The 27,299-nt window shown below is 37.6% G+C and overlaps 1 protein-coding gene across 1 annotated transcript; it reads right to left on the bottom strand.

Moving 5' to 3' along the window:
- Window positions 1–13,042: 13,042 nt before the first annotated feature.
- wdr3 (WD repeat domain 3) lies at window positions 13,043–27,247 on the bottom strand. The gene is made up of 27 exons (XM_083538174.1): window positions 27,110–27,247; window positions 26,505–26,698; window positions 24,527–24,736; window positions 24,310–24,428; window positions 24,097–24,175; window positions 23,818–23,913; window positions 23,369–23,482; window positions 23,110–23,211; window positions 22,929–23,026; window positions 22,742–22,843; window positions 22,422–22,652; window positions 22,158–22,251; window positions 21,956–22,057; window positions 21,180–21,262; window positions 20,958–21,096; window positions 20,786–20,842; window positions 19,762–19,862; window positions 19,075–19,186; window positions 18,719–18,853; window positions 18,504–18,554; window positions 18,333–18,398; window positions 18,154–18,246; window positions 14,875–14,925; window positions 14,595–14,638; window positions 13,794–13,922; window positions 13,439–13,532; window positions 13,043–13,359 (listed from the first exon to the last, which is right to left on the bottom strand). The coding sequence occupies exons 2-27, from the start codon at window positions 26,676–26,678 to the stop codon at window positions 13,204–13,206; spliced, it is 2,832 nt and encodes a 943-aa protein (XP_083394300.1). The 5' UTR covers window positions 26,679–26,698; window positions 27,110–27,247; the 3' UTR covers window positions 13,043–13,203.
- Between the last annotated feature and the right edge of the window lie 52 nt (window positions 27,248–27,299).

The following is a 27,299-nucleotide window of genomic DNA, read 5'->3' as shown; positions in this document are numbered from 1 at the left end:
TGGCAAATGTTTGTGTCTGCTGACAATCATTTTACACACTATTAAATGTTTTTGTCCCCTCATGTGGCAAAGAAAACGATTACTGTATTCATAATGAGGAAGAGAATCAGAAACTGAAAACGGAAGAGAGGAAGGACGGACTGGGTCTCAAGGAAACCCCCAACATGAAACACATTAAATATGTTTACATAAGAATATTTGTGGTCTGTTTCATAGTTCTGGTTCTTATTAGCTGGTTGGCGCTTTATTTTTGGGACTCTTGTAAAGCAGTGGTGGAACAGTGTCACTCTGCCATCGCATGGAGACAATGGCCAGGTGTCCACAAACTCTTATTTATTTAATTTGTTTTACATTCAGCAGAAACAGATAATTAATTTTAAAGTTGTTTATATTTTAGAATGGTGAAGTGCTTTCTTTAGTCACTACAAATATAGTATTCGGTCCATTCTGTACTTTTGTTGTATTTTTACAGTCTGGCAATGGCCATTTATGCCGTGTAATCTAACTGGAGGGTCTATGTTCTGCAGTGACCAGTGTCTGGTCACTGTCAGAAACAGAAATAAATTACTTTTGTGACCTAGCCTTTCACAGCTGGTCAGTGCAGTTTATGTGAGACCACTCTGTTTGGATTATGTTGTAATTCTATTGCTATGAAACCGCTGAGAGCTGTTAATAAGTTAGAAAAAGGCTGGGTTGATGTGTTGTTAAGTAGGTCCCCCTATTTACAACTATAAATGAAAGATAGTTAATGCTGCTTTGTGCAAACTGCATGCATACAAACAGGAGTTGCAGAGGAGGGTGTGTGAAGCATTTAAAGGGCTGGTGTTTGGTGCTTGAAGACTGTGTGGGCCATGACTGAGGCAGGAGCAGATAGCTGTGTATATGGTATCATATACAGAGGCCTTAGTTGGTTAAGGCCAGCTGGTTTGTTTTTCCAGCTGTTTGAAGGGAAAGCCCAGTCCCATGTGACTTGTGTTTCTCCAGCTGCTCTCAGATCAGCGAGAGCCCCCAAGTGGCCTCTGCCAGCATCAGAGCATCACTATAATAAAAACTTTGTCTCATATCACTGTTTTTATTTTACTCATGGATAGATTTACATTTATCCCACCATATGACTTTTAAAGATACTCTAAAGCCAACGTTCCTTTTTAATATGTTTTTTTGTGCTATAAATGCTATAATGAAAACTAAACACCAATTTGCACATCTTTTTACCCACATCCCAAAGACAGTGTGTGCTCTCTAAAATTGTGCAAGAATGCACAAAGTTTTATATTATTATTTTCTCCTCAAGGGGGTTAGGATTTGCAAGTATGGAATAAGTTCTAAATTTAGGATGTTGTCTTGTGCTCGGAATATAAGTCTGAGCTTTAGTCTTCTATCTTTAAAGGGTTAACATGTGCTAGTGTCAGCAATCCCAGCTGGTCAGACATGTCTGTCAACACAGCTATTACAATCCTCTCCGTTAGGAGAGGGGGAGCGGGAGTGTGACCTTGGAGCCAGGACTGAACATTATCCTTTGACTGCCCCCTCAAATACATGTTACTTTTAGAATTTGCTGGTGGGCACATGTTTGACTAGAAGCATGGTGTGTGCTTGTGTGTATGTGCTATGTATTAATGCATTTTTTTAATTAATAAAAAAAAATAAAGTTGCAGTGTGCAATGATAACTACCAGTTGCTATACCAAAGAGTGATTGAACACACTTTAACTTGTGCAGTGCATTAATGCCCACTGGTGCTCATAATCACTGTGTGTAAACAACTGAGAACGTGAGAGTGTGCTAATGTCTTTTGAGGCACACAGAGGTGTCTGAAAAGGTGTTAATTTTGTATGCTCAACAAACGAGTTTTGTGATCTTTAATATATTAATCCCTGTGTGGATTGCTAGAGAGATGTTATGTGTGAAAGCATGGACTTGCACTTCAGCATGGTGGTCTTCATGGTGCTGTTTATTAGAGGTCAGTAGGTTGCATCCTACTGGGAAGACAGCAGCTCAGACAATCTAAACAACTTACATTTACATCTATCAGTGGGAGTGACGAGGATGGACAGGATTAGAAATGAGTTTATTAGAGGGACAGCACATGTAAAACATTTTGGAGACAAGGTGAGGGAGGTGAGATTGAGATGGTTTGGACATCTCAATGCAGAGGAGGGATATGGGGTATATCGGTAGAAGACTCCTGAGGATGGAGCCACCAGGAAGGAGAAAAAGAGGAAGACCAAGGAGGGTGGTTTATGGATGTGGTGAGGGAAGACATGCAGGTAGTTGGTTTGAAAGAGGCAGATGCAGAGGACAGGGGGACCGATTATCGGCTGTGGCGAACCCTAATGGGAGAAGCCGAAAGAAGAAGAGGTGTTCCCCTTTCTTTTTAAAATCCATGCCCTAATATTGCCCTTTCTTTTCTCATTTTCAGGTTCTAAGCCTTTTATATAAACCTACTGTGGCAGCAGTTTGTGAATGTCGGGTGAGGGCGCCTTGAAAAAGAAATTGTGGAAGAGCCCCGGCATGAGTACTGGAAAGGAAAGAGAAAATAAATAAATCTCTGCTTAGTAAGTTATTGCCTGTCTGCCTTTCTTCCAGCACGGACAAAGTTGGATTTGTTACAGTGGTGCCGAAACCCCATACTGGAAGAGAGGTATGACGCCAGGGAGCCAGAGGAGGAGTGCTGCATTGAACGGGCACTACATCGTCTGCCACACCTTTCCAGGGAAGTCCAGATGGCGGTGTACTCGTGGACAGGCAGCTTCTCTCACTCTCTCTCGTTCCCCGAATTCACAAACCAGCGCTAGGCCACACCCCTGCTGCAACACCTACATTTTATCCTTACCCACTTCTAAACACAATCCTCTTTGATAATTGCAATAATAGCATGAAAAATTTTAGATTCACTTCATAAACCAGAGAAGTCATGAGATATTAAAAATGTATCACTAAACCTCATTTTATATGAATTATAAATAATAATAATAATAATAATAATAATAATAATAATAATAATTAATAATAATAATAATAATAATAAATTATATTCAGTTAATAAACCAGAGAAGTCATGAGATATTGAAAATGTATCACTGACCTCATTTTATATGAATTATAAATTCTTCTGTGAGTAAACTTATGTTTATTGTTTAAGTTAATTCATGTCACAGAATGTCTTTAATGTTAAGTTAATCATGTCACCTGGTGGTCCATAAATAAGATGGCCATTTTATGTGCTATAAATCTGCTATTATTTTTTGTGGATTTAGCTTTAAGTCCTCTAAAGTATACAATACATAACAAGACGAATCTTTTTGGCTACAAGCCTGGCCACATGATCAGACAGGAGTGCCTTTTTTTGTCTAAGCCTGTGTGGTGTATTTTGCAGTAATCAAGTTTTTGTGAAGGAATTATAAGGTTTAAAATGCAGGCTAACCACTTGTCAAGATCTTTGTAATGTTTTTACTTTGAACTAAAAATGGCCTACAGCCATTTGTTAACCTATTTTACAAAATCAGCCATTGTGCAGTCTTACAACCTAAAAACTGTCTTTTATTTCCAACAAACATTAATAAACTCAATAAAATAACTATTTAAATTCTGGTGAGTTTATTGGTACTGACCAAGCCTTAAATCAAACCTTAAATCACTGACGGTATTGTAAGTGATTTTGGAACTGTAAAGAATTGCTTTTTACTGCATTTATTGCAAATTATAATCTTACTCAACCTTAACCTTTAACCTATCAAATATATAGTGTAGTGACATTTATAAATCAGAAGCATTGTGTAGAAGTTTGGAATGAAACAGTATTAATTCTGTACAATAAGGGTAACTAAGGCATTTCCTGAAAAAGGTATTGTTTGTTAAAGACAAACTTGTATTTTGGTATTTAATTTATTGGTCATCAAATATTGCTGCAGGACCTGGTGCCCCTAATTTACTGCCATCCTACCATCTTAACTTCCTTTAGTGGAGTTTATAAGAGCTCTGAAGGTGGATAAGGTAATTGCTAGAGGTTTGAAGCACTTTTGGACGTCGCTCTGGATAAGGGCGTCTGCTAAATGCCGCAAATGTAAATGTAAATGTAAATAAGGTGTATAAGTAAGTCAGCAGGGGTACTCTGACTGATCCTACATGCAGGATGCTGCGATGTACTGATTATTCTGAAATATTTCTGTAAAAACCAGCATTAACATATTTTCAGCATTTTGTGCTAGAGTAATTCTGATTAGACCGTGTGTACCATGTGCATCAGTAAGCTTTAGGTGCCCCCGACCCTGCCTGGTTCACCAGTTGTCCTGCTTTGGTAGCTACAAACGACTGCATTCTGGGAACATCCCCCAGGTGAAATTTACAGTGCCTCGATATTTCAGGTTCTCTGAGAATAAGTAAACTTCCAGTCTTCGTAGGGCTAATGCAAGGCACTGGGATTACCTGATATGGGATCACTCCAATAGGATTCTGGGAATGGGGAGGTGTCTGAATTGTGTTTATTTGTTGGCACTCTGTCATGAAAACCTTCCCATAAACTGCATATTAATCTTGTCAGCAAACTTTCCAAGGGTCTTTTTTGCTTTGCATTAAAGCCACTCCCAGCCCAGGCCTTCAATGAATTTATGACTCTTTCCTCACCTCTTTACTCCTCTTTATTCTACTTCTAATCTCATACTGGTCCATCTGCTTCCCATTGATGGCTCCTCTCCTTTCCTGTCTGCCCACAGATATATATACTTGCAAACCCTCTTCTTTGGTGACATGCAGCCATCGTGGTGAAGGCCACTAAAAAGCTCTGGTGATGAAAAACCCCCTGGGCCTGCTGAGAACCCATCTTGTGTTTCATGCCAGTTGAAATTTATGTCTCTTGCTCTATTGGACTGTCTGGTTCCTTGCAGAAAAAGGGCAGCAAATCTACCCATTGACCATTTTTTCTGCCAAGATAAACAAATATAAATATCTAAGCTTAATGACCCTTTCCTTGTTCATTTTTCAGAATTGTTACATTTTGTAAACTTGCAATTTTAGTGCCAGAAACTGTGTCCCCGTGAATAAGGATAACAGATATTTAATAAATACTTAAGCCAATATTCTCTTCATCCCAAAAGTAGTCAATCAGTTAAGATATGTTGGGAGTCTGAAGTTTTGTTCTGCAGTTATTTTTGGCTAAACTCTTACTTTAAACAGCCAAGACTTTAAATCAATCCAGCATTTGCCAGTAGCTGTCATGACAATCTCAAGTTTATGTCACGTCACCACTGTTAGTGCACAAGTTTGATGCAGGGGATGCAAAAGTAAACTCTGACTAGAATCTCAGAGTATTTCTTTATTTATTTAATGTCGTTAAAACTATAATTCCATGAAGAAAATCAAAATACATGAAGGATCACCCCTACAATGTGTAACAACAGCTGTGGCATCATATAAATGAATCCAGCGTCTGGATTCTGGCCATCTTAACTCTGTCCTTTGTCTGTCATTCGCCATTAAAAGATTAAGTGTTTAACATATATGTTTTACATGACTGGGGGCTGAACATATGCGTGTGGAATCAGGTTGCACAGGGCCTGGTAGAGACCTATACTCACTGCTCAAACAGAATGTGTGCTGCAGTACTGTACCTTAACCATGCACACCTCAAGAGAGTGCTAGGGTCCCTGATAGCCCTGACATCCATATAACCATGTTGTTCTGCCTACTAAAAATGAAATAAATCTGTCAGCATTAGGTTATTGAGTTGATTTTTCACTCAGTTAAAACACTCATAAGAATATTCTTCCGTTGAGATTAAATGTATATAAATAAGACACATTGAGTTAAAAGGAGACACTAAAGGTAAAACAGGAAGGCTTGGAAAATATTTGGCGAAAGTTAGAAACCCCACTGAAACCCCATTTCTTATAGTTTATGTGTTCATACACTCTGGTTTTAGTCCACTCAAAATTTGTAGAGCCTAAATATCACTCAGGGGTCTGAGTTACTGAATAGCTTTGCCCTTCACCTGAGCTGGGCTGCTCAGATTTATGGAGATGCTGAAATATATGAAGGATCTGAGCATTAATGTTAACCATCGATGTGAACATGACAAGTTAGACAAGATATTTTAATGAGGGGAGTATACATTCAAAGTGTTACAATACTAATATTGCAGCAATAACTTCTCAGAACATGCTTCTCTTTTTCTTTTTTCTTTTCTTCTAGCTGTATTTATCTATCCTTTGATTTTAACATCTTCTCATGAATAATGAAACGTTTTAGCTTCTTTATTTCTATTGCCTTTTTTCTCTCTTCTGTATTACCTATTTGAAAAAAAAGGCTGGATATTTTCATTTCCTGAGGTTAAGTCTCAGATGTTATTAGATACTCTTATCCAACCATAGAAAAATGTCCCACTTATGGACTGATGGAGGAAGCAAAAGCAGCAGTGGTGTCACACTCACTATTTTTATAGTGCAGACACACGACTCTATCATCTGATACAGCCAAAAATGCGGCTGGCTGCAATTCGTTCCATTCAGGCAGTACATGAGGCACCTCTAGAATGAAGTTCCCTGCTGCCCTTTGGCATTCTGCCAGGGAGGACCTCGACAGAGAGGACTGAGTGTGTTGTGTCCCCATGAGGTCAGAACACAAGAGAGGAACAGCCATCTGCCTGCACATTACAGAACACAGTTAGGACAGGAATTCATGTCATTATATAAACACTGTGGTTTCTACTCATGTTGATACAAGATATCAAATGAGCATGTAATGGAATATTAAGAGACAAAACAAACACATTTGGGCTGTAACTACAGAGTGACATATGATGGATTTGTATTGTTTTTTTTATTTCATTTTCTTTTTGCTCACATTAATATTGGTAATAAAGTGAAATGTACAGGCTGTATAATTAAATTAAATCATTTTTTCTACCTAAATAAATTTCTGAAAGTGATTAGTTGGATAATAATATAACTTTAAATTAATGCATTTTTATATGCATACTATGTTTGGGAGGCAGATAATGTGGTAAAAATCTGATTTCTTTTTTTGTTTTTGCACTCATAAAACAAACAGAAAGTGAATATGAGATTGCGTCTGTTCCTTTGCAGGGATCTCTTCCATCTCTTATTCCCCAACATTCTCAGGGTTCAGAGCGGACCTATGGAGAGCAGGCCTGGCTTTGTTTAGTCAAAGCTAAAAAGGTTATCTTTAATGTATGAAGGTGCTAAGCAGAGATCTGTCAGTGTAAGAAAGCCTGAGGGAGTGTGTACTGTATGTGTGTATCTCCCTGCATATGTGTACTAGAGTGTGTAGGTATAAGTGTAGCATTAGTGAGGGAATGAGTCTTAACGGTTTTATTAAATTAATCACATGAGTGAGAGATCAGCGATTGCTGGAGGCTGTAAGCCGGCCCTGCCTCCACAGTGATGGCACCTCATTGGAATTCCAGTTCTGAGCCATGAAAGAATAGATTACTTCAATTGGGTTACTGCTCTGCAGAGAAACAAAGAGCGTGCAGAGGCACACTCTTTAACTTAATTAAACGCTAATACGAAGCAGTCAGGGCTTCATATTTAGTCTTTGTTGTGGAGTATTTGAGGAGGATATGGGCCCCTCTGTGGGTGTTGGTGGGTGTTATTAGTGTTAGTTGGATTACACTGAGCCCCTGGACTGTGTTGTTGGGCTTCGGTGAGAGTAGATGTTGAGGGACAGGTCGTGATTAGGGTCTTGCTAAGGTCTAATAACTGACAGAATATATTAGAAATAGCTTGTGTTCTTGTGACCTCTGTGCTGACAGATCAAATGAACATGTTGTGAATCTGCTATCTGTGCATGTGTAAGAGTGTGGGAATTGGGTGCGTGTGAAATATGACGAATATTGTTGATGTGATATGCATGATATGTATCACATTATATAGTTTTGCTCATAAACTGCTAGCAATATATGTTTTGCATTCAAAAAACGTTTGATTTAAAAAAATAGCTAATATTATTATTAATATCAAAACTATAACAATATCAGAAAAATCTCAGAAAAGCATATTGCATTAGTGTAAGTTGCTATATGCATTCTTAGTCTTAACGTATTTAGATTCTATAGAAACGAATGTAATTTGTATATAAAAACTTTGTTCATGCTTGGTGCTTTGCACGTTTGTTTCATCTGTTTGTTCTACAGCTTGGTGTCTGAGATTTGTATATGTATATATGCGGGATGATTGACATGCTGTCTTTGTAAAGTGTGGGTGGTCTGATTGGCAAGTAGGTGGGGGTAGATATTCCTTGACATATTTCTGGCCTTAGAGATATTTTCATATTCCATTTTTCTTCCCTTTCTTTCTCTCTTTCTCTCTCTCTCTCTCTCTCTCTCTCTCTCTCTCTCTCTCTCTCTCTCTAATTATTTTTTAAAGTGGGTGACCATCAAATGTCAATTTTGCTTTCCTATATGATATTCTGGCATGAGCAAGAGTCTATGTATTATTGGTCAAAAAGAATGTCACTAATACATACACTTGTCACACTTTCTCACTAATCATAAACAGTTTCACTTATTTCTACGCAATAAAAAATAAGTAAATACGCAAACACTTTTCTGAACAGATAGATAAGATTAAGCCTCAATATTGCCTCAACTAATTTATCCAAACACCAACTGGTCAATAGACCAAACATATATAGCTATGACCACAATAATCTTTGGACACATCCCAGACTTCCCTCCCCCTGTGGATGTTTAGGTTAGACCTTGGTGACAACTGTAAACATCTGTTAATTGCCAAGTCTGGGTCTACCGGAAGAAATAGCTTTCTGATCATTGGGACAAACAATGGGATTACTGACAGATCAGATCATTCTAAACCTAAGCTCAGAAATGCAGAGCCCATGTTTTAATGCACAGCTGCTGACAAAGGCTCTCAATTAAGACCTGACAGGGATAATCACCCGTCTACAATCTAGAAAGATGTAGCTGTCACTCTTGTGTTTATTTATTCATTTTCAGGTGTGTTTTAAAGAGAAGTCCAGGTGATGCTCCACTACAGGAAATTTAATAGAGTTTTGAGTTTCCAGTTTTTATCATTCGTCGGTTAAAGTTGTTATTACTAAAGTGTCCTTTTATACCAATTGTGTTTCAGTCCTACTTTGTCTCAGTTGACATATTAGATATGTGGGCAAAACATTTGGTGGTAGTTAAAAAGTTAGTAGTTAAATGTATTTCAAAAGCTTTTTTTTAAATGACAGGTTTTTGTGATGAAGCATTTAAAAAAAAAGATAAACATTTAATGTGAAATTGAAGCAAACCATATATTTTTATAAAAATCAACCGTTTTAGTTGGAAGTTCTTGAAATCTTTTGCTTTTAGTTGACTGCCAAAGCCTTGGTCCACAAAAAGCTTACAAAGCATATGGATCTAGAGGATCATGTGACAACCATCTTGTATTTATTCTATGTCAGGGCTATGGGGTAGTGTGACCATCTTTCATTAACAAGAGAAAAAATAACAACCCAGCCCTAAACCCCGATTGATTTGGCAAAATATGTCATTGTCTGGTGATGCTAATAAAGAACCTTTTACTAAATAAAAAAAACTGTGGTGCAAAATTAAGAAAGCTTATAACCCAAAGAACACAATACAGGGGGAAACATAGTAGTGGTAGCATCATGTTTTTCGGGACTGCTTCTATTCATTTAGCTCTGAAACTGTAATGGAATTGTGTATATGTCCAAAATCTATTCTCACACAAACCTGCAGGTTTCTTAGACAGTCAGACATAAAAATAAAAAAAATCGCTATATGGCACACAAATTCAGCTCAACAACGGAATGTGTTCACAAGAAGAATATCAATGTTTTGGAATGTCCCCGGAATGAAAAGTTAGAGCCCTAATCTTAAGCCTATCAACAACCTGTGGAATTGCTAGGCACAGATCACCTTACAATTAGCTAGATATAAAATATTTTTACTAGGAAGTGTGGATTAAACCTGCCAAATCATGATCAACACTAAGTTAGTAGATTTAGATCTAATGAGAAGCTCTAATTATTGTATAACAAGCAAAATATGCTTTAACTGTTAGTTGAGCTTGGGTTTGCTCTTGCTGTACACGTGTAACCAGGTTGTTATGAGAGTTTTTTATTTTTTATTTAATACCCCTTAAACATTTTCATGTTTAAATTAAAATAAATAAATCACACATTTCATATTCACAAAATGTATCTAAAACATCCAGCACCATTGTAAAAATTATTTGGAACAAGTCCTTAGATTGAGTTCTGTTTATTTTCCTGTTTAAATGGAAAGTGAGTGATATTTGTTCAGAGGAGAACAGGAGCGTTATTGTTGGTGGAGAATAAGACAAGAAGCAAAGAAGTCCTGTCTGTAATAATCTGGACAAAGTAAACACTGAACACATACAGAAGGATTGAGTGTGTGTTTATAGGTTGTAATATGAAGTACACATGTCTAGAATAGTTTATTACAGCAGTTAAATTCATCATACAATTAAGTACTCACTCTAACTTGGCCTGTCATTTTTAGTGTTACACTGTGTGATATCAGGACTCCTGTGCCTTCTAAATTTACTGAATTTGACATGAACATTGTCTATTATTCTCAGGCATGAACAACTTAATCAAAATACTTTTAAGCTTCTGAAACTTGCCATTGACGACCCCATTATTTTCTAAAATTATTATTATTAATTTGTTTGAGATTACCATATTGTTTTAATGTGTTATCTGTTTAAATATGTTAGAATATGATTGACGTTGGTGCAAAAAGGACACCTAGCTATTCATTTTGTATGCACTTTTCAAAATCGAATTCTACATTTGCTGTAATAGGTTAACCTCCACACTTTTGGGACTAGATGTTCCACTAGATTTTGGTGTGGGGTTGTGGAGATTTGTGCTCATTCAGTCACAAGGGTGTTAGTAAAGTCATGTAGTTTTTGCGTGAGGATGCCTGGGGTGCTGTCAGCATTACAATTCATTACGAAAGGTGTTCAGACCAGAACTCTCAAGATCTTCCACTTCAACCCATGAAAACTATATCTTTATAGAGCTGTCTTTGTGTACAAGAGCATTGTCATGCTGGAACAGCTGGAATTGGTCTCCTAATTCAAATGAAGGGAATATTTAATGCTACTGCATCCAAACACATCCTATACAATTGTGCTCCTCCAACTTTGTGGTAACAGTTTGGAGAAGAACCACATATGACTAGAAAAGTCAGGTGTCTCAATAATCTTTTAGACTGGACTGCAGTGTAATGGTATTGTCAGCATAGTGCGGGTTGCAAAAACAATTTTAGAAAGTCAATGCTGCCACCCAGTGTTTAACTTAAACTCGGATTATTACTCAGAGGTTTGTTGGCTCACAAATGTTTTTCTGCTGTTGGACGTTCTTAGAAAAATAGTTCCCTTTAGCCCTTTTTATAAAAAAGAATTCATTGTGTTTTGGCAAAGCACTTTTCTTGAATCACCCCAAATTCATGGAAATCCTTTGAGGTTAGGAACCCAGAATAGCTCTGTCCTCGACAAGCTATAAATCAGGCAACACCTCATGTAGAACTGAATCAGATAGGCCAAGAAACAAATCCATTCATTCATCAATATATCGTGCCTAGAAAACTCTGGTGTAAATTTATTTCCCCCACAGTACAGAGTACATTTGAGTGCAAATGTTCATTTTGGCATAATGATCTTGTATTTCAACTCAAATAATGCAGAGTAACATTTAAATATTAGTCAGAGGTAATAGGCTATGCAAGTAAATGATCATCAAAACGTTTGTTTCTTTATTAGAGCCTTGTACAACACAGCAACAATGACCAATGTTTATATATATATATATATATATATATATATATATATATATATATATATATATATATATATAAAAATGTAAAACATAAGACCTGCATTTTGTTTTCTTTATGCCATGCACTAAATTGCCTTATGCAGAATTCATAGGCCGCTATGATGTGTAGCATAAAAATACAGCTCTTTTATGTACTTAAGAAATCTTTAAAACCACCCTATTAAAAAATGTTTTACAAATTTTTTTATTTAACAAAAAACTTGGGAAAGATGGTAAATGTATTAAAATCTGAAGTGCCAACAGAGGGGCCTCTTCTTGTCAGTGCCAGATTTTCCCTTTACTCACCTTTTCACATTTAACAACAAAGATTTTAGATGTTTGTATGTAAATGTGTTTTTGACTTGAACTGAAAGCAACGATAGCAAATAGTGGTTTGAGCTGAACCGCATTCTGTGGATGTTCACTTTGTAGCTCACTGTTTGGGAGACTTTTGTACGAGTAATGAGAAGAGAAAAAAAATCATGCGTAAAATGAAATAGAGCTTATAAAACAAGACCCGTTATTTACACAGTCTGCTCAATGTTCTACACTAATGTAACAGCAAATCAAAGCAGAATAACAAAGTTTAGTACACGCAAATTTGAGTACTTCTCAAACGTTTCTTAGTAAAGTTCATAAAGCATATCTGTAATCTGTCTATTCTATGGCATAACGTTTCGGAGACAGCACGGCTTTGGTAAGCAAGATTGTTTGACCAGACCGGAATTGTGGACCACTCCTGACTCTGCCTTAGCTTGTGTCAGTGATAAATACATGTTAATAAAGCTCTCCTGGCCATGTCACAGCTGGCCGGTACATAGGAGAGTTATGCGAGGAAAGTAGAATACCCCCTTTCTTCCTGTTTCCTATTAATATGATGAAAAATCGCAGTGGTGGTCCTCTGCTCTGGTGACAGCTCCAACATGCCGTGCCCCCCCCCCTGAATCCACAGTCGACATCACCACTTCATAGCTGAATGCACTCTAGTGAGCAATGGTACCAGACAAGCAGTAAAGAAATAAAGAAAAAAAAGACCATATATCACCACCTGTCCAATCTCCTTTTACTTAACCAGAAATCTTTCTAGATGCTAAAATGCTCCAATTTCTGCACACTGTGGATAATATTTATTAACTATAGGCTCCTCCAATGATTTATGTAAAACTGGTATGTAGAAATGATGAACAATAAAAAGACACAGGCAGTGGAGCTTGTGAATGAAATCATTTAGAGAAAAGTAGAAACAAATCACATCCAAGCCTATAAAAAGACTAAATATGACATCTTGAGATCTTATGAAACCAAGGAGGTATTATGGAGAGTCCATGATGACTTTTTTGGGGTGTGTGGTGGTTGTTTTCTTTGAACTGGTTTATGTGATGGTCAGTATGGCCCGTTCTCTCTTTCTTCTCTTTCTCTTCTTCTCCTCAAAGCGATCCGTGGCATCAGCGAAGAACATCACATCTTCTTTGCTCTCAATCTCCCGCTGAAGAAACTGAAGTCCTGCACTGTTGAAACCCAGCACATCCTGAGACATGGAGAAAGAGTGAGGAATGTTGACGATCTAATGGAGATGGTCAAACTTGCTGCAGGTGGAACATACTTACCCTGATCTCCTTCATCTTGGAGATTGTGTTTGTCCTCAGCTCATCAATAACTGACAGCAGCATTTGGTTACTGGTGATCTGTCCAAAGTGGATTCTTGAACAAAATAATAAGCATAATTCTGAATTACACATAAAATATCTTTTGAAATGTACTAGTGAAATACCTTTGCACAATGGCATGTTGTACGCAAGTGACATAAATAATTTATTTACAAGCAGGAGTTTGTTACCATGACGGCAAAATTGATTAATCCAACCATATAAAAAAAAAAAAAAAAAAGTCCAGGAAACACTTTCCAGTTTTTCAGTTTAAAAACCACTTCAGAACCTTGTGTAAACGGAGCTAAAGAAATACCTGAGCAAGAAGAACAGGCATCGGCAGACCAGTTCAACCTCCAGGCCCTGTTGCATGTAGGTGTTTAAGAGCGAGAGCAGATCAGAGATATACGGAAATGGCAGCACAAGTAGAGACACCTCCAACTCGCTGAAAGGCAGAACATAATTTCATCACCACTACTCATCTATAACTATAGAGCTCAAGCTTGATGTTAGAGATGTAACATAAATGGAGAAATGTTTAATTTCACTGTGTACTGCATAAGCTTTAAATGGTTAAAATGACAAAAGCTTCCTGACTTGACAAATCTATAGAAAAGGGTTTACAATTACATCATAGAAATTCCTAAAGGGGAGCCTAAATTCTACTGACCTGTGGCCTATTTATTGAATACTTTATGGTGGACCACAAGCTAGATGTAGCTTTGTAGTTTTTAACATTTTACATCTTAACTCATTCACTTAGTCATGTAACATTCAACTAATAGTCCCCCCTCATGTAAAAAGTGTACACCAGTGTATAAACACTAGGGGAAGGTCAGGGATTCAAGTCCCAGAATCACCAAGCTGCCACTCTTGGGCCCTAGAGCAAGGGCCCTTAACCCTCTGTGCTCCAGGGGCTCAATATTATAGCTGAACCTGCTCTCTGACCCCAGCTTCCTAACATCGCAGGGATATGTGAAGAATTAATTTAATTATGCTGTAATGTACATGTAATAAGTAAAAAGAGTTTTTCAGTTTGCGGAAATCATTAGGATATGTGAAACATAAGATATATAGCTTGATTGACGTATGACGATTTTAAGAAATGTGTCCTTACCTGGAACGGACTTTCTTTATAACATCCAAAACATAGCGAGAAGGCTGTGGGCCATACAACAAGCTTGTTATTATAGCACTAATACAGGAACTCGCTCATTTTATTTTAAGTCAACATCCTTGTTTGCTTCAGTAATTACTTGAACGTTTAAATATACCACAGTGTCTCTATGTCTATATACTAAAAGCACTAATACACTTTTTTTTGTGTGTTATAAAAATCAAAACACAATTCACAGAATCAGTGTGTAGTACAAGAATTTCAGAATGCGTTTTCTTACCGAGATACTTCCATAAGCCAGAAGAATTGGGTTCATCGCTGGTGGAGGTAACTGCAAAAGAAAAGTCAGTTTATCAAAAGGGTAATGTACAAGCCCAGCATTACCATACAAATGAAAGAAATGTCAGAATGTCCAAATTAACGCGTTAACGCAAATTTATTTTAACGGCACTAACTTTATTAATGCGTGTTTAAACTAGCGTGCATTTCTGTTTGAAAATCATCCCATTAAAAATCTAAATAAATATAAAAGAGGCGAAATTAAAATCTTCAACGCAACACACATTTATTCACGACGTCCTTTCTTTACTCCGATATAAAAAAAAAATGATAAACTCCACAGAAAGATTATTTGTAATCACTAAACATTTGTGCGCCAAGTCTTAAATCAAGCACCAAAAAAAAGCTATGATGCACACGTGGCAATTACAACCGTCTTTGTGGAAACATGTCCTAGTTAGGAAGGAGTCCTAATGATTTACATAATTTTAAAGCACTATAATTACTTGAAAACATTTACAAGAATATTTTCAATGTTTTCATGCTCTATGTTAAGTATGCGTTCACTAATAATAAACATACATTTGCCTCAAGCATCCATATTTGTCCATGACTATGTTAATTGGAGTACAGTGGAACCTCAGAGCTCGCGAGGGTTAGGGACCAAGACCGGTCGCGAGTTCCGAATTTTCGCGACCTTTTGATACGCCCCTATATGTTATGGTCACACTATTTCACTCCATAACACTTAATTATTAGACAATTTTAATGAGATAAACCTTGATTAGAAATGTTAAAACTAGCGTTTTGAGCAGCTCGCGGTTGATCACGAGCCGATCTGAATGAGAGTCGCCGGTCGGAATTAAAGTCGCGAGCATGCGAGGTCGCGAGCGCTGAGGCCGCGAGCTCCGAGGTTCCACTGTATTAAAAACTTGAAAAGTATTAAATTAAGGTACATTTAGAACAGATAAATGTGCGATTAAGCTCTGATTATTTAGAAGTTAGCTCGTGACAATCATGCGATTAATCGCGATTAAATATTAACATTTTTATTTGGAAACGTCTAGATATTGCATATCATATAAACTGCAACATTTAGAGTTTAATATTCAGAGAAGAGGGTGTACATGAGCATGTGCAGGGAATCAAGGACATGTGATGTGATGTCAAACCTGTTTCACATTATCTGCTCCAGATAAACACTGGATATAAACATTCTGGTTTGGTTGTGACAGATAAACACTGCATTTTAAGCAAGAGCTCAAAATATAAAGAGCCATTGGTTTATACACAGAAGTGCAACAAAAAACAAATCCGTCTAATGTTGATTCCTATGAAACAACGGGTTTTATGTAATGAAGAAATATCAGGAGTCATATCTATTTTACAGACTTAATCGTACACTGGTACACAGCAGAATGGTCATTTCAAGCTACATGTGAGCTACCCAAGTTGACAAACTATACAAAAGTAGGACAGATAGTCAACCAATCTTGTGCCCTGCCCTGCTATGGAACATAAACAACCGCAAAACTTTGTTAACAGAGCCAGTGAAACAGAGACCAAGAGTGTGAGTCTAACAAGCTAACAAATTTAATTTGTTTATTTAAGGTTTAGAAAAAAAAAAAAGAGGCAAGTAAACCTTTCAGTCTGTTTTATATCAGAGGCTTCAGAGATCTAAAATTGCATTCCACCCTCTACCTTAAACTACAGTGAGGAAAATAAGTATTTGAACACCCTGCTATTTTGCAAGCTCTCCCACTTAGAAATCATGGAGGGGTCTGAAATTGTCATCGTAGGTGCATGTCCACTGTGAGAGATATAATCTTAAAAAATAAAAATAAAAAAAAAATAAAAAAAAATCCAGAAATCACAATATATGATTTTTAAACTATTTATTTGTATGATACAGCTGCAAATAAGTATTTGAACACCTGAGAAAGTCAATGTTAATATTTGGTACAGGAGCCTTTGTTTGCAATTACAGAGGTCAAATGTTTCCTGTAGTTTTTCACCAGGTTTGCACACACTGCAGGAGGGATTTTGGCCCACTCCTCCACACAGATCTTCACTAGATCAGTCAGGTTTCTGGCCTGTCGCTGAGAAACACGGAGTTTGAGCTCCCTCCAAAGATTCTCTATTGGGTTTAGGTCTGGAGACTGGCTAGGCCACACCAGAACCTTGATATGCTTCTTACAGAGCCACTCCTTGGTTATCCTGGCTGTGTGCTTCGGGTCATTGTCATGTTGGAAGACCCAGCCTCGACCCATCTTCAATGCTCTAACTGAGGGAAGGAGGTTGTTCCCCAAAATCTCGCAATGCATGGCCCCGGTCATCCTCTCCTTAATACAGTGCAGTCGCCCTGTCCCATGTGCAGAAAAACACCCCCAAAGCATGATGCTACCACCCCCATGCTTCACAGTAGGGATGGTGTTCTTGGGATGGTACTCATCATTCTTCTTCCTCCAAACACGTTTAGTGGAATTATGACCCAAAAGTTTTATTTTGGTCTCATCTGACCACATGATTCTCCCATGACTCCTCTGGATCATCCAAATGGTCATTGGCAAACTTAAGACGTGCCTGGACATGTGCTGGTTTAAGCAGGTGAACCTTCCGTGCCATGCATGATTTCAAACCATGACGTCTTAGTGTATTACCAACAGTAACCTTGGAAATGGTGGTTCCATTTCCAATTGCTTGGCAATTTCCCCGTAGCCCTTTCCAGCCTTGTGGAGGTGTACAATTTTGTCTCTAGTGTCTTTGGACAGCTCTTTGGTCTTGGCCATGTTAGTTGTTGGATTCTTACTGATTGTATGGGGTGGACAGGTGTCTTTATGCAGCTAACGACCTCAAACAGGTGCATCTAATTTAGGATAATAAATGTAGTGGAGGTGGACATTTTAAAGGCAGACTAACAGGTCTTTGAGGGTCAGAATTCTAGCTGATAGACAGGTGTTCAAATACTTATTTGCAGCTGTATCATACAAATAAATAGTTTAAAAATCATATATTGTGATTTCTGGATTTTTTTTTTTTTTTTAAATGTCTTTCACAGTGAACATGCACCTACGATGACAATTTCAGACCCCTCCATGATTTCTAAGTGGGAGAACTTGCAAAATAGCAGGGTGTTCAAATACTTATTTTCCTCACTGTATATATTGTTTGTCAGTATCTTGTTTTAATGTGCCCTAACTCTTTAACTTAGAATGTGATGTCATGATGCAAAGATCCATCATAATGTTACAGCTCTATTAGAATAGAAGACATATCACACCTCCTTTCCTGCCACATCACAGGCAGCCTTGTGTTCCTCCAGCTTCTTGCTCTCCTCTCTGTAGAGCTCCAGTGCTTCCATTATACGCTCCGCCTGGAAGGATTTTTGAAGATATTACTCAAAACAAACGAGAGATAGAGATTTAATCTTCATAAATAGCCAAAAGCTGAGTAACTCACAGCTTTGACAGTCTCTATAGTCTTCTTCCCTGCAGGCTCGGCCTCACCTCTGGCCTCGCCAGGGACCTGAAACAAATAGAAACAAACGAACCAGGTGATATACCTGCTCATGTTTCTAAGTAAGAGAATTACTTAGATTAACAATCTGTAAGGACCAAGTCCCCTACATACCACAGGCTCTTCTCCTTTGGCTAAAGATTCCTCAAACTCTGCCTCTCTTTCCTGGGAAAATTCAAATATACAGAATATTTGAAATGTTTAGGATGGGTTAGTGCTGTTCATCAACATTTTTAAAGTTGTCGAGAGTTAAGGCCTGCACTGTATTGCCATTATTAGCATAGCTATGTAGTGTTACCAGGTTCCCAAGATCTGTTATAGCCACTCACCATTTCTTTCTCCTCCTCTAGAATGATAGGCTCCTTGGTTCTTTCCCAAAGCCTGAGGGACTTATCATGAGAGGAGGAAACAATGTGGTCTCCATTGGGACTAATGGCCAGGCACCATACTTCACAATGATGTCCCTGAGGAACAAATGCTTAGAAGTCAAATGTTAAGAAGTATACATGCCTCTGAAAATGTGTTTTCATGCATTTTAATTAGACCATGGTTTAATAGAAAAATATCCGGTTTTCATAATACAAAACCTTTGCTGACTATAGACCGGGTTCTGTTCATAACACACATTTTGTCATACATATAAAAAGAAATGGTCAGTTTTGTCAGAAAAAAAAAAAAAAATCACCTCCAGGGTCTGAATGTGTTCAAACTTGTCAGCATCCCACTGTTTGATCTTTCTGTCCTTTCCCGCTGTGAAGAACAGATGTGTTTTGGGGACGAACTGAAGGAACATTACACTGGAAAGAGAGAAGAAGAAAGCAAAAGAGAGAAGGAGGCAAATATTAAGCATCTGGGATGACATCATTTGACTGATGCTATTCCTGTTTTGCACAACCTTTTGGGTTTATTCACAATACACTCCTGTATCCAGTTCCCTTTTGCACATTGTACTGTATGGTGCTATTTTGTGTATTTGTTCTAAACTGTCGTGTTGTCTTTTGTCTTGCACTGTTTGCACAAGGTTGCACACGATGCACTTTATGTAGTGAGGACAATTACTTCAGTCCTTAACTCTGTGTTCTGTTATGTAGCCTTATGTTGTTTAATGTAGCACCACGGTTCTGGGGGAACGTTGTCTAATTTCACCATGTACTACATCAGCTATATAGGTTTAAAAATTACAATAAAAACTTGACTGATCATCCGTGTTTTCACCAATAAAGCAGAAAAAAGGTATCACTAACTAAAACAGTCTAAACTGTAAAGACATGTACCAACCTATCAGGTGTAAGCCAGATCTTTATGTGCCATTGCTATTCTTACAGTAAAACGAGAAATTCAATATTGTATAAGCAACAAAAACATCTAGTACCTGTCATCATGAGCAAACATTGAACGATGGCAGTCACCAAAGTCCAAACCCCAGACCTTTACATTTCTGTCTGCTGATCCAGTGGCGATCAGTGCACTATCCTAAAACACAATTTAAATAAGAACAGGTATGAAATCAGAATGAGCATTTATAATGAACCAACATACCCATACACACACACACACACATTATATATATATATATATATATATATATATATATATATATATATATATATATATATATATATATATATATATATATATATATATATATATATATATATATATATACACATACACACACATTTTTCTCGGCTAAGGCTGATATTTAGAAATCAGGACAGCTGATGTATGCCGATATGACGTGATTCTCCCCCTTTATCACATAAATTCATACAGATAATTAATAAAGATGTGATGCAGAAAATTGCATAAATTAACCATTTATTGAACAACACAAGCCTCTCCAAACACTACACATGTTACCAGGTTTTGTTACCTGTGCCTGCCTGTAGCCTAAACTACAGCTGGTTGAAGGATCGCGAACAATACTGTACAGTTCCGAAATGTTATTCTCTTTCTCTCGACAAAAGTAGTATCATATTTAACCAATGAAAAATATAAGGTTAGATTAAGAACAAATGATAAGAACTTCAAGCACGTTATACACCAAGCTGACGGTCGGCCATTGAGAAAATGTTGGGTGGTTTTTGCAATTCTGCGTTTCTGCATGTTGAATCGGAGGCAGAGCTCGTCGGTGAGAAAGAGAACTCGGATTGGTTAATTAGCTTAGCGAATGAGCACACAAGGGGAAAAAAAAGGGAAAACACAGTTTGGTGTATCAGGTGGGCCTGCCGATTAATAAAAGAAATTGTGAAATGCAATACCTATGATGGGTCCTTTATAATACACAATAAATATACATATAGACATATGTTAACTAATATGATCAAATACTGGACTAATTATTATCATATGACCATGTAGGGACAAGTTCAATTGACATTGTACAGAAAACTTACATGTGAAATGTCCAAGCACAGCACAGGCAGTTTATGTCCATAAAGAGACAGGAAAAACTAGAGAAAGAAACAGTTCTGTCATTTTTAAATCAGTGCAGAGGTCTTCATTAATTGCATGAATAACACACAGAAGCATCAACAGTGTTCATATGGAATGGCGTCTACAGAATACCTTTAGTGTGTCTGTGTAGAAAATCTTCACAGTGCAGTCGAGAAGAGAGACTGCCAACAGTCTCTGATCAGGACTGAAGCGCACACACAGTATGTCCTCATCCAACCTTAGTGTGCGAGTGTGTTTCACAGTCAGTCTCCTGCAGTAATATACACAAAGCAATTACACACTAAACCTTCATTAACAAACACACGGTTATGGTAAGCAGACAGCTTTCCTCACTTGTTGGTTGATTCATTGTCCTTTATGAGCTCAAAGTCCCAGAATTTCACCATCTTGTCAGCTCCTCCAGTTACAATTCCCCTCTGAACACAGACTTTGAAATTTAGCAAAATGGTAAACATAAAATAATATTTTCTTACATTAAGTCAAGTTTATTTATTATAGTTTGACCAATTAAAAGGAGACAATGGAAAAGCAAGTGGTGCTGATGTAGGCATGTGTGTTTGACAGTGCTCTTCATCAAAACAGCAGCTAAGGGGAATTTCAATTTAAACAATGGTACTCATTGGAATTCATGCCACATTAATAGCACACTAAAGCTGTAGCTTGTGGCTTTTCTTTTTGTCATCTGGATATTACAAGATGTTATATTTTATGTTCTTTGTATTTAAGTATAAACAGTAATATCTTTGTCTTAAGTTTTATTACTTTCAAATAGTTAACATTTAGGCCTATTTTGTGGAGAAACTTCAAATTGGGTCTGTTGGGGAGGCTCAATCTATTCCACAAGTTTGTAATGTCCTATACAGTGAGCATATTCATTACTGCCCACTTTATTACTCGTTTGCCTGCTCATTTATGCATTATGCTTGTCACATTTACTACATACAGTGTAGTAAAAGGCCTCTCTGGCAAACCATGTCTTGGGCGTTTACTAAGAAAGGTGAAGCTTCAGATCAATATAGTGCTCATTTTTGTTAGGTACAAATTCAAATGTAACCATTAAAGACATTAGACAGTAATGTGCTAAAGTGCTCTAGTCTCTACTGTAGTACCTGATCAGGTGAGAGACAGATGGACCACAGAGCTCCCTCATGAGCTTCTGTAGTCTCCAGCAGGCTGCCTGATGCCAAATCAAAAATCTGAATCTTTCCACTCTACAAAAGAAAAACAGACTATTAAAGGCACTGAAACAATATCTACAATCCTGCATCCCTCAACCTTAACTAATCATATGAAAAGGTTGATGTGATATACCTTAGTTCCTACAACGATCTGTCTATCTCCAGGCACGAACAGTGAGCAAAGCGCATATTCACACGCCATGGTACGGATCACCTGCAAAGTGGCCCTGGAATAGAAAAGATGTCTTTTTAAACACACAAAAAAACTAAATACAATGATAAAAAAAATTATAAATATGTGCATGATGGTTTCTTCAGCAGAATCTTTTTTTTTTTTTTTTTTTAAAGAGTAAACTAAAATTTTATTTAAGTGTGTCTTAGATGTCCTTAGACTGACCTGTTCCAGACTTTGACCGTGTCTCCAGATGCAGACAAGATCGCAATGTTGTCCGAGCTAAAAGACAGTGTTCTGGCGTCTGTGCGGTGGCCACCCAGGGTGAGTCGAGATGTCTTGGTGCCTGTAGGGCTCTTCTCTGTTGTCTTCACACTGTAAGTCTCTATTGTGTTATTCTGCAGCAGCAGAGCCACTTTCATCTCACCATTAGGAGACATAAGACAGTCCACCGACCTGAGAAAAACATTGTTAACAACTCTAAAATACGTGAATCTTGAGCAGTACAAGTTTAAATAATAAATGTAACACTAAAGAGCAATAACCTGATCTTAGAGGAGGCCTTTATACTGGCCAGTTTTTGGATCTCATCCGTCAGCTTTCGCCCCACGGCTACATCTGCTTCATCAGCGCCACCGTCCTGTGACCTGATGCAGAAACACCAGATATCAACAAATTTAACGATACTGGATGAATTTATTTGGTGCATGTTTTCAAATCCAGGTTACATACTTGGCCTTCTTCTTCGCCTTTTTCAGCTTTCTTTGTATTTTCTTCTGAATTTCTTCCTCTGACAGCACGGCAAAGAGCTCCAAAGTGCTGTCAAGGCCCTACAGATATAATTGTTTGGAACAATCAAAAACATATGAAATAGATTTCAAATTTTAAATTCACCTTTACAGAAAAGACGTACATGGCATGCCAAGACTTTAGCTTTGGGATCGGCAATCAAGGACACGACCCGGTCTCTGGCGTCTCTCAGAACAGAGCCAGCTTTCTTACAGCTGAGAATTCTCTGTAAGATAAGACAAAAAAAAAAAAAATGTGCTGTGAGAGACATTCTTCTAACACAATCTTGTTACACAAAGAACCTGCCTGAATTTAGCAAATCTGCCATTGTTATAAGCTACATTTGTAAATGAACAGTGCCATCATAAGTAGTGGGGTATTACATCTTCTGGCTCTTCATTGGGACCCTTCTGTTCATCATCGTCATCATCATCATCATCAACACCAACAAAGACATTCTTTCCTTTCTTCTCCTGTGGCTCTCCTGCTTCTTTACCCTGAGAAAAGATGGTGAAATACCACAATTAAATCAGTGTCAATTTAAAACATTAATAATATATTTAAGTATTGTGGTTTCACAGATTCAACTACACAATTACTTTTTGGTTGTGTAAACCACTAGACAACAATTATTCAAGTTTTGTGCTCATAATATTTAAGAACATTTGAAGGAAAAGCAGCTGATACTATGCTGTATTGTATGGTTATGGATAATTGATGTCTTATTGGTTTTACTTAAAATTAAGTTTGGCTGTATGTTTTATCTTTTCCGTAGACCAACCCAAAACCTATAAAACTGTTTAAGACACAGTTGATTTAATAACTTGTTTACCTCCTCTAGGTAATCGATATCCCAAGCTCGGAGTTCACTGTCAGCAGAGCCAGTTAGCAGCCTGTGCTCCTGATTCAACAGAACCATTCCCCACACCTAAAGAAAACAGCAGGTCAGCAATGACCTTAATCACAACTCCTAATACAGGACTTAATACTATCTATATAAACAGCAATAATACAAGTACTTTTTGACACTAGAATTTGGACATTAAATAGTCTCAAAATAGCTGCTGATGTTTAACTTGTTTGACGAGTGCTAAGGAGTAATGCTGCTCACCTCACTGCGGTGGCCGACCATTGTCTTAAAGCAGTGCTGGGTGTCCAAATCCCACCATTTTACAAAGCTGTCCTTTGAGCTGAGGTAAAAGAGGGCAATAGTACCAGTAATTTGAGTTGTTTATAAAAACAAGAAATAAACCACAAATATACTGGCCAATAACCCCTGGCCTTAAGTTGCTGAAATAAAAATAAAAAAATCAATCTGACAAACCTTGTGACCAGCAAATTTTTGTCCTTTAAGAGCAAAGCTTGTGTAATGGCATCTTTGTGTCCTTTCAGCCTGTACAAACCACACTCGTTTATTATGTCCCACACAATCACATCCGTGTCCTACAGAAAGGAAAAAAAACGAGCATTATTTAAGCATAATCGTTTTAAGCACAGCACTATGAATATGTTATTTGCTTGCCGCAAATTTTTTCTCTCACCTTGGAACCGGTAACAAGTCGCGCTCCCAGGGTGTCATAACGCATGACTGTGACAGCAGATTTGTGTCCATTAAACGAAATGTTGCTTTCACCATTTAAAAGGCTGAAGATACGCACACCGCCATCCTCGTAACCCACCGCAATGTGGATACCATCAGGAGAGGGGCAGAGATACGTCACCTCATGCTTCTTACCCTCAAGAATTAGAACCTAAGGAAATAAAAGAGTCAAACTGAATGTGAGCAAATCAGCTGACTGCCAACTGCAGCTGTATAGAAAAACAAACAACTTTTACACCTAGCAATGAAATCTGTGGATTCAGTGTGCAGGACCACAAATATGACCAAATTCTAGCACACATGTGGAATGTTTATATCACTGGGGAATGGATCCTTTAGTGCAGGACAACATTTTACTTTTGAAAAGGTTTATTTTTCATGAGGAATCATTTACCTCATTGAATTGTTGGGCCTTAATAAGTTTAATTTGTGAAGTACAAAATAATTATAATTTCAAACCATTTGTATTTTCGTAGAATGTTCTTGTATATATTTATGTAAAGCTGAACTAAGACAATGGCTATTGTTAAAAGCTATAACTATAACTATACTTAGAATATAATATCTTATATGTTTACTTGTTCCCAAGTTCTAGTGGGTCTGGTGATGGCTCTGACATTAAAACTAAGCTCATTAGCCAGTGTACCACTGACCAGCCATTCACAGCATTGTTAATCATGGTCTAGAGTATCTGTATTTATGGTCATTTTAAAGGATGCACGAATGTGCAATTGTAGCAAACAATTTAGATGTATGTTCGAAAAACAAAATAAGCCAGAACATAATAACCACAAATAGTTAATCTTGAATGTGTCATTTGTTCTTGGATGTGATGATGTGCAAAATAACAGGCCCTTGTACATAAAGACCTGCACTGTGTGCATTGGCGATTTTACAGGGTATAAACCGCATGTTTGTATCACGCATGCTGATTTGATTACATTGTTGTACCCTGATGAATTTACTTTAGCCTTAATGGTTCAAGGTTCTGAGTGACTGATCAAAAGGCCAGGGGTTCAAACCCGAACACTGCCAAGCTGCAACTGTTGGGCCCTTGAGCCTTTAACCCTCAATGCTCCAGGGATGCAGTATCAGTGCTGTAACTCATATTTCAGGAATAATTGTTTCTTCTAATTATTGTGTTTGGAATCAGTCTAGTGGCTATCAGTAAAAACTGTAGATAAGATAACTAAACGAAGAACTACTGCATTGTGCAAACATCCACCATCCCATGACAGGATAAATGTATGTGAAAAAATCCAATTATGAAAAACTCAAATTTAACTTCAGATCATCAAACTTCTACAGAAATCATTTCTTGGAATGATGTGGCATGTCTGAAGATTGGTATGCTGGTAGCTTTGGGGATGAAGCGTGTAGTGTAAAGGTCCATGATGGAGGGAGAAAGACATGAAGATCTGCAAAGCCAACAGTGTTGTGGCTGCTCTCTCTCACACACACACACACACTCTACTCTTCTGCCATCTCAAAAGAGATACCAAAACAGTCGGTCCCTCATGTTTTAACAGTTTCTTTCCATAAGCCATATGAATACTCAATACAAAGGTACTGGACTGACACAAATTATCAAACAAATTAACTGTCAGAACAAAAATGCTGTTTTGCACAAAATTCAGTGATTATATGTAAGCTATTTATTATTATATGGACATTTCATTTGCAGCAACACAAATCTACTGTACTTGTTGCTTCTGCAGTGCCTTCGTGTGCACTTTATGTTGTGTGGGTTTTGTGTTACTTATTCTTGATTAATTGGTCCTTGGGGAACGCTTTTTTATTTTACTGTGTACTCTACTCTGTATGGTTGGAATGACAATAAAAGCCTACTTGGTTTAAGATGAAAACGATATAAACAGATAAACACATTGGTCAAATCTCCTAGACTGGGGACCTTTTACCTTCTCAGCTTTCCGCACGTCCCATATGAACACATGCTCGCAGGCTCCTACCGCCACATAGCGGCCCTGCTCTCCTCCCTTCAGCCGCACAAACACCACGTTCGCCTTCTGACTGCCGATCAGACCAAACACAGCGCTGGCAACGTAGCGCAGGTACTGCTTAGTCAAGCCCATGGCCAACACTATCCTCTAACCTGGGCAGGAAAAACACAATCTTTCCCAGTTATAATACAAATAGTGGGTTAATTAAAGATTCATAAACAATTTTAGCTAGATATCAGATCAATGCATCTAACTTCAGCATATGAGTTTGACCAGATACAGTATCTGGAATTGCTTTCAGTAGTAGTAACTCAATACAGAGTTATATTCTATACCAAGGAACTACTTTTAATCACTTAAATAACCATTATTATTTAATAACGTCTTTTAAGCCTGTGTAAATATGCAGTAGGGCAGAATGTAGTGGTCAGGTCTCGAAGCTAAAAAGTGATCTGCCACGTGATAACGACAAACAATCATTTTTTTCTAATTCGCTAGATTTATATATAAGATATGCATATATTAAAAAGTCCTAATTTCAACCGATTACTGATTCAGCTTACCTTTACAGCTGTTGTTTCAGTTTATTCAGCATCAATTCACTTTATATTCTTAAGAGCATTCTATCATCCACACAACACACAAGGCCCACATGTGCGCCAGTCAGTAAAGGCCGAAGCAATCGATTGGCCACCTTGATTAAAATGTTTGTTGACACTTTTAAACGTATACCATCTACAAATTTAATAGACA

The sequence above is a fragment of the Silurus aristotelis genome (assembly GCF_946808225.1).
Source record: "Silurus aristotelis genome assembly, chromosome: 3".
NCBI lineage: Eukaryota > Metazoa > Chordata > Actinopteri > Siluriformes > Siluridae > Silurus > Silurus aristotelis.
This window is presented reverse-complemented; position numbering and strand designations above follow the sequence as displayed.

What these genes read in the sequence shown, in the direction of transcription:
- wdr3 (XM_083538174.1), bottom strand. Translation starts at nt 26,678, where the DNA reads ATGGGCTTGACTAAGCAGTACCTGCGCTACGTTGCCAGCGCTGTGTTT. An exon ending in ATATCGATTACCTAGAGGAG is followed by an intron (nt 23,483 to 23,817) that starts GTAAACAAGTTA and finishes ATCTTTTCTCAG; the next exon opens with GGTAAAGAAGCAGGAGAGCC. An exon ending in GTGATGTGGCAGGAAAGGAG is followed by an intron (nt 14,926 to 18,153) that starts GTGTGATATGTC and finishes TTTCTTTTGCAG; the next exon opens with TTACCTCCACCAGCGATGAA.